Source organism: Arachis duranensis, chromosome 9 (genome assembly GCF_000817695.3).
Source record: "Arachis duranensis cultivar V14167 chromosome 9, aradu.V14167.gnm2.J7QH, whole genome shotgun sequence".
Taxonomy (NCBI): Eukaryota; Viridiplantae; Streptophyta; class Magnoliopsida; order Fabales; family Fabaceae; genus Arachis; species Arachis duranensis.
The window spans coordinates 111,299,254-111,307,675 of NC_029780.3; the positions used below are offsets into that span (position 1 = coordinate 111,299,254).

Consider the following 8,422-nt stretch of genomic DNA (forward strand, 5'->3'; position numbering starts at 1 on the left):
ATTCTAAATAATGTAATTTTACTTTCATTACTTAATCACATTACTTATATTTTTTTATAATTTTACACTTTCATTCTAAATTAATTAATTTTTTATAATTTTACTCTTAAAATAATGTAATTTTTTATAAATAAATAAATTTTACACTTTCATTCTAAATAATATAATTTTACTTTCATTACTTAATCACATTACTTATAATTTTTTTTATAATTTTACACTTTCATTCTAAATTAATTAATTTTTTTTATAATGTTACACTTAAAATAATATATTTTTTATAAATAAACAACTTTTACACTTTCATTCTAAATAATTTAATTTTACTTTCATTACTTAATCACAGTACTTATATTTTTTATAATTTTATACTTTCATTCTAAATAAATTAATTTTTTATATAATGTTATTCTTAAAGTAATGTAATTTTTTTTATAACTTGTACACTTTCATTCTAAAAAAATAAATTTATTTAGAATGAAAATAACGTGATTAAGTGTAACTTACTTAAATGTGATTAAAAAATAATTGAATACTATGTACAGTAAAAAGTTGATATTATTAAAAGATAAAATTAAAATCTATTTGTGTATCGTTTTTATCCCAATGTTTTCGTCCTATTCAAGTCTCTAACGTTTCAAAATCGTCTCAATTTTGTCCCGCCGTCAATTCTGTTAACGGATCTCTAACGACAATACAACATTGAGTCAATTTTGAAAAGTTAGGAACTTAAATAGGACGATTGAAACGTTAGGGACAACTTTAAAACTTACCCCAAACGTTGGGGACAAAAACGATACTTTACTCTTCTTTTTTTCTCACGCTTCTTCTTCTATTCTTCTTCATCTCTTCTTCCCCGCACTTCTTCTTATTCTCCCACGTTTCTTCTTTTTCTCACGCTCGTTTACGCACGAAGTTTTTTTCGCCTTTTTCTTCACGTTTCTCTTCCTCCTCATTTTTCTCATTTTTTTGCGTTTTTTCTTCTTCACGTGTTTTCTCATTATCATCATTCTTTTGTTGTTGTTGTTGTTGTTTTTGTATTTTTTTTTGTCTTTTACTCCTCCTCTCCCTGGTGAAGAAGTCGTAGAAGGTGAAGAGGAAAAATTTTGAATTGTGCAGAACAGAAATGAATCGAACATGTTATTAATGGTAAAACAATTGTATAGTATTAAATGAACTAAACATTATCCATTATATAAATTCAAATTCGAACAGACTTTCTGCATAACACGTACTCATGCTGAAACAATTGTATAGTACTGAATGAATGAAACATAATTCATTATATAAAATCAAATTCAAACAGGTTTCTGCATAATGAACCGAATGCGCACTCATGGTGAAACAATTTTATAGTACTGAATGAACGAAACATAATCTATTATATAAAATCAAATTCAAACAGTTTTCTGCGAACCGAACACGTACTCATGGTGAAACAATTGTATAGTACTGAATGAACGAAACATAATCCATTATATAAAATCAAATTCAAATAGCTTTCTGCATAATGAACCGAACAAGTACTCGTGGTGAAATAATTGTATAGTATTAAATTAACGAAACATAATCCATTATATAAAATCAAATTCGAAACACCTCTATCTACAATTTAGAGATTATCAATTCAATTAAGATTCACCTGTGTCCATTCAATTCAATTTAGCAATTGCATTCTATTCAATTCGATTGAAAAAATGATCGATTAGCAAAATGTTGGTGTTGTTGGTGAGAACGATAACAAAAGAGGAGTAGGAGGAGAAGCAAAAGAAGGGATGCGGGAAGAAGGAGAACGAGGAAGAGGAGGAGGTATACGTGAATTTGAAAGAAAAAAAAGACGACGTATGCGTGTATTTGAAAGAAGCGTAGGAGAGAAGGAGAAGAAAAACGCGGGGAGGAATGACACTCTTTTATAAGAATGATTTTTGTTGATAATAAACCTAATTAGATAAAACTTAGATGAAAAAAATATTTAAATGTGTAATATAGCGCTTGGTTAATTGCTTTTGGCTCACCTAAAAATACGCTATTTTTTTTCACAGTATTAAATTTTCAGAAGATTTAAAACATTTAAAATTATAATTATCACTTTAATATTTCATTCAAATCATTTTTTAAAAAAATTAAATGCTTTGTTTTGTTTTTAAAATATTTTTTTTCATCTAGCTACCACCTTATCAATTTATTCCAAGTATTATTAGTAGATTATCAAGTTATTGGTATAATTTAATCAATTTGGATTAGTCTAATTTTAACTATTTCGTCTATTTAAATAAATGTAAGAAATCGAATTTTACTATACAACTATACTTATTCTTAACTGAAGTTCAAATTCAGTGATAGATTAATTTAATTATTTTTCACCCAAAGATTCTTTTTAATTATATTTTTTGGTTTTCTAAAAAAAATAATTATTATTCGACACTGTGTGTCTTCACTTGTCATATTGCATCATCATCGCTGTCTTCGTCTTCTTCTTCCATCTTTGGAATGTAGATGCAGAGATGCTCACATTCTCTGCAACATCATCAACTTGAGCTTCCTTACTCTCTCATCGACACAAGCACTTGCAAGCTCTTTTCTAAAAGCATCTTCAACGATACCACCTCTTTCAACATCACATTCAATTTCTCCATTGCTGCACTAATAGTAAACATCGCGCCACACTCTGCTCCAATTCTACCATCTTTCAATTTACATCCATCTTGTACTCGATATCCAACATACTCATTACAATCTCAATTAGTTAAAATGAGAAAAAAATCTTTTATTTCAATTGAACCAACACGTAGTTAAAAATAAATTTATGATCTTTTTAAACCTCTATGCATTCTACTTGTTTACATTGATATTTTTTTTAACTCTGTAGAAAACACAGTTACGTAAAAGTAATAATTTTCTTCAAATAAAGCTGGTGTAATTATATTTTGTAGCTTTGCTCTGAATGCCCTTGAACTGTTTGCTGAAATGTTTCTTAGACCTGGTTTGGTAGATGCACTAAGATATACATATGACTTGAACTATCTAATTTTCAAACATATGGTATGAACAAATGATTTTTAAAATTGGAATGTTAATAAAGCAGATTTCATGATTAATAAGTTTGTTTGCCAACAGGGAATGAGGGTTTTAAGAAGCCTTGAGGTCTTGAAACTGGGAGTTGTCAACTACTTGGATGCCTTGAAACTGCAAGAAAAGCTGGTCTTGGATAGAAAATCTCATAGGATATGTGATACTCTTCTGTCTTTGCAACATCCACCTACATACACTGTTGGCAAGAGACAAACTGTTCATAATTTATTAATCCCACAGTCGGAATTGGAACAAATTGGAGCTGAACTTCACTACACACAACGGGGAGGAGACATTACATTTCATGGTCCACACCAAGCCATTTTATATCCTATCATATCACTTCGTGACATGGGAATCGGTGCTCGAAGTTATGTGGAAAAAATGGAGCTAACTATGATTGAAATGGCAGCTCAATATGGTGTGAAGGCTTGTCCTGGACTAGCTGGTGAGACAGGTGTATGGGTTGGAGAAAGGAAGATAGGTGCCATTGGTGTTCGGATATCAAATGGAATCACTTCTCATGGGTTGGCATTCAACATTGACCCTGATTTAAGCTACTTTAGGCACATTGTTCCCTGTGGAATTGCTGATAAAGAAGTTACATCACTGAGAAGGGAGACAGATTCTGTTCTTCCACCTGAAGAAATAATGCAGGAGCAGTTAGTTTCTTGTTTTGCAAGAATATTTGGTTATGATAACCTTATCTGGAAAGAGGATGCTTCAGTAGTTACTGATGGAACTGAATGAGACGAAAGTATTTTAGCAAACAGATAGTTGTATAACTTCTATGTTTGCTTTTATTCTTTCTTATTTTACTGTGTCAAATTCATTCTTACAATTATAGAGCAAATGGTGCTACTTATGCAAAGATGGCACTGAATACAATTCCACACATATTATAAATGTATCTTCCATAAACATTGTGTTTTGGGAAATAACTCCATTATTGATTTCTATGGAAATGCTTACCACTTTAGGAATATAATGAACTCGTTTGTTTTGTTTATGTTACATGCAGATCACCAAAATACATTTTGTACTTCATGTTCCTGGAAAGTGGTCTTGCCTGTCAAGTTTAGCTGTGACTGTCACACCTAATCAGGATTAAAAGCAATGATTCAAATTAATATTGTCAAGAATATCAGCAAATGAAGACAACCAATTTTATATCATGTGAATTAGTCACATATACAAATTGGCATGTGATGTAAAGATTGTAGAAATGTCAGAGTAAGTATGAGATTTGATAAGGATCACATGACATGCTCCTTCCTTTCCACGTTCTAACCCGCCAAAAAACAAAAATGCATTGTCCTTTTCCCCCTTCATATCTAAATCTGGATCTTCTAAACAACCATTGATTGGTTGGAGAAATGTTAAATTATGTTTAATCTCATCATTGTAAGAGTGCAAGCAAGCCGCTATTTATGCATTACCCGATAATTTTGATACTTTATCAGAGTCCATGACTCAAACCTCTTAAATTCTTCATTTTCCACAGAAATCTTTAACCACCAACAACCTCTTCACTTTTAGATACACTTGTCTATTCCAGTTCTACCTTAGCCATAAATTACAACACAAACATGCCTTCCAACTCTGCAATGGGGTAGTTTCAAGCACCAGAATTCCTTTATAATAACTGTTGTCAATTGTTGTTTCAAATAAAATCTGCCATGAAAGCTGCCACTCAGCGAGCTCTGGCGGATCTCTTCGTTCTGGTTATCATACATTTAATCATGTGCTCTATAGTTTCAGTCAATTGTGAGAATAGAATTAATCTGACAGATAGGTTGGCGACGCAGAAGCTGCTAGCTCATGCCGCCTCCTCAAAAAGTATAGATAAATTGAAAAGATCATATGAACCTTCTCAGAAATCTGTAGAGCCGAGTTTGAAGAAGGCTCCTTCAAGCAATTCGAATCCAACACACAACAGATGACTCAAACGGAAAGAAGGATCAACTCTAATCTCTTTCTTCATTTTTGTAGTTTATGTAACTAGTTAGTAAATCTTTCCTTTCACTTAATCAAAGATCAGAACTTTTCACTTAGCTGTTAGGACTTTGATGTATTTTACTTTTGTCTGTTTTGGACTAGGAGGATAATATCAAACCATCTAAACTTTTGTGGGATCACATGATAATGAATATTTTGCACTTTTGGACCAAAAAAAGGGTGCAATTTTAGTGATCACTAGTACTCAGATTATGCTAATAGTGACAGCACTTTGTAAGATGTTAATTATTCATGTTGAATTAATGTTATTAAGTTTGAATCTGAAATCTGTGTTTGCTGATATTACAATATTATTATAGCACATCCTCTTTGCCACAACTCCAAAACCCACAATCTTTAACTGAAGAGTCATCACAACAAATGATTCAGGTCAAAATGCATACCTAGAAGTTATCAAACATGTACAAAGTTGAAAGATCTTAATGAAATCATATGGAAAGAGATGTATAAGACAAATGTGAATATTAAAGAACATTTGGAAACTCATCATTTAAGCCTGAATGCACCAATAAAACAGAGCATAGCTCAGTGTCAGGGAAGTGAAGATGTGCCAGGCTTCAAAGTTCGAAGTATTATACTTTAAGGAAACATACATTGTTTTTATTTTTTATTTTTACAATTTGAACTCAATAAGTATACTCAAATATATTGGGTGCTTGTTTCATAATACTAGAGTGAGGGAACCTACTTTGATCGTTCGTTTGCATAACTATTGAAAATCAAATTTCATAAAAAATAATATTATATAATATTTTATCAGGATCTTTCAAAGTTTTACATGTTTGCTATAGCTTTTATGAATGCATTTTGACATGGATGGTTTGTTGTGTAGAATCTTTTCTTACACTTAGATTCAGTGTTTTTGAGGAGTGGCCAAGAGGATGTGTCACAGTTACATCATACTCTCCATGATGCAGTGAAAAATGTATAAATCCAGTGCTGTCTGCTATGGCTTTCTGAGGCTCAGTTTGCCACTCACTGATGAGCTTGTCCACAACGTCACTGACCAGAGTATTCTGAAAATTCTCATCAGTGAGAGCCATGTCCTTGAAACCTGCAGCTATTGCCGGACCAACAAACATGATGATCCCTTCAACAGAAGGATGAGAGTATTATTCTCTTAGAATTTCTTCCAAGTGCTCTGCCTGCTTCCCATCCAAAAATCAAGAATGAGAATATAATTTGGTGTCTTATCATTAAGTCATAAGCTATAGTTAATTAAAGTTGTACAACTTTATTCTAAAATTCTAAGAAGATAGTCTCTATCGAATTCTAAGGATGACACTGATCAAATTAACATGTTTTCATATCTTAAACATTAGAAATACTTGATTTGGATCTGAATCCACACTCACTTCTGTGAGCCATATTGGAAGTGAAGTAGTATCAAAAGCATCAAGAGCAGCTCTCATGTAAGTAAGATTTGGCTGGCCAGCAGTGAAATGGCCTTGCAGCCCTATTGCTGCTGATATTCCTTCATTTCCTGGAAATGACCGAATCTTCGCCATTTTCGCAATATAATTGGCTGGGCAGGAAGCTCTATCACCACTATATTCAATAGTGTTATACTCGTTCATGAACAATAATGGTTTTGGATCAAGCTGGTAAGTTTTAGAAAAATACTTTGCAGAAGCATTTTCACCAAGATTGTCCTCAAAGAAGCTGAAGTGCAGATTCTCATTCACCACATCCCATGCAATGAGTTCACCTTCATACCACAGAATTTATTCTTGTTTCTATTGCTTCCCTTAACTCATCAGAAGATAAGGACTTGACCCATTTAGGCTGCATGTTTTCATTGTCCCAGAAAATGTTGTGGCCTCTGACACTAATGTCATTCTCTTTGGTGAAATCCATCATGGCATCTGCTATGGTGTAGTTCTCTTGGCCTTGAATTTCCTCTGTGCTATACCACTTCATGGCATTGGTGAAAGTTGTCTATTTGAATCTCGATGCAAACCAGTTCTGGTAATCGCTGCTTGTGAGGATATGGAAGTTCATTCCACATCCAAAGGGGAAAACAGACTTTTTTTTGGTTTGATGGTGACACTTGCTCCTTCTAATGTTGTTTCATTTTGTATGTATTATTTGGAACCTCACCTTGCTCTTACGTACCTACAAGTTTAATTCAAAGACTTAGTCTTGATGGAAGTAGAACAGAAGCATAAACTTTCATGCTTGGTATGCACACTTTTAACTAAAAAAATTAAAAGGGTATGCACTTCTTTACCCTCTCGATGCTTTCATCTTGATGTGATCTCCATTGCTCTTTGGTGAATGGTTGCAAGGAAACACTATCAGCCCATATTTCCAGCTTTGAGTTCTTGGTCTGCATGGTTGAATCAATTTCACTTCACAAAATTTGAAAGATATCTAAATAAAAGAAAACCAGAACCATCTGAGCATTTGACTATTTTTTTCATGCTCTTAAAGCTGAGAAACATGCAGGTATTAAGTCTAGAAAGTTTTTCACTTCACCTCAAAAAGAATCTCAGCAGGGCTTGAGTAGTTGGCAACTATGCCACCTTTTAGCTGAGTCCAGCATCCATGCTTTGCTACCACGTGGCCTCCTCGAATCAGCTCAGTTGCATTCGTTTTAAATATAACTGACACTGTCACTTCCTTCACTGAGCTGAAACCAAGCTGAATATGGAAATAAAGTCACAAATTTCTGGTTGAAACACAACTCATGATACTAGAGGTAATAACAAGTCTAGAACATAGATTGTATGTATGAGAATGCTGTCTTCAAAGTCTAAGTTACCAGTAAAGTTGTATAGCATTCTTTTATTAAGTTGGACCTTCTGGGAGAAATTATCTGATGGTTGAGTACTGTTTCCCACAACAATGAATCTATTGCCTGCATTGGATATTCGTTCCTCGATAGAACCATTTTCGAATACTGTCCAACCATCTATGCTGTGATCAAATCCTGGATTTATTATAATGCCCCCACCATACTGTGCTCTTGGTGTTTCTGCCACACACTGCTTCATCAAGGCATTGTCAACAACCGCTTATGTGTCAATGGTTTATAGAAACTATCACATAAATGATTTAAGTATTTGTCTGGTTTAAGTTATATTTTTAAATTATCATGTATTCTTGAACCTCAGAAGCAAATGGTGAACATATACAAATATTTTAGTAGCTTAGAAAAAACACTGTAGTATTCTAGTCTCCATTATTTTAGAATATGATTCTTATTCATGAGACTTTATGTATTCTTGCCTCAGTAGTAGCAGAATAATCATAAGGTAAGGAATGGACACCAAGTCCTGCATTTATTCCATAAATATGTTAGTTAGTTATATGGTGAACAATGTAGATG

At 32.9% G+C, this 8,422-nt stretch overlaps 1 protein-coding gene and 1 pseudogene across 1 annotated transcript; one reads left to right on the forward strand and one right to left on the reverse strand.

Moving 5' to 3' along the window:
* The first annotated feature begins 2,468 nt into the window (after window positions 1-2,468).
* Window positions 2,469-4,053, forward strand: LOC107467587 (octanoyltransferase LIP2, mitochondrial). Its single transcript, XM_016086720.3, has 2 exons — window positions 2,469-2,649; window positions 3,118-4,053. The coding sequence occupies exons 1-2, from the start codon at window positions 2,497-2,499 to the stop codon at window positions 3,820-3,822; spliced, it is 858 nt and encodes a 285-aa protein (XP_015942206.1). The 5' UTR covers window positions 2,469-2,496; the 3' UTR covers window positions 3,823-4,053.
* Window positions 4,054-5,885: 1,832 nt separating this feature from the next.
* LOC107467177 (endo-1,4-beta-xylanase 5-like) overlaps window positions 5,886-8,422 on the reverse strand; it is a 4,547-nt pseudogene continuing 2,010 nt past the window's right edge.

Bases quoted from the DNA above. Each gene is read 5' to 3' on its own strand.
- LOC107467587 (XM_016086720.3), top strand. From the start codon at position 2,497: ATGCAGAGATGCTCACATTCTCTGCAACATCATCAACTTGAGCTTCCT. The intron at 2,650-3,117 runs GTAAACATCGCG...GTTTGCCAACAG, and splicing joins TCTCCATTGCTGCACTAATA to GGAATGAGGGTTTTAAGAAG.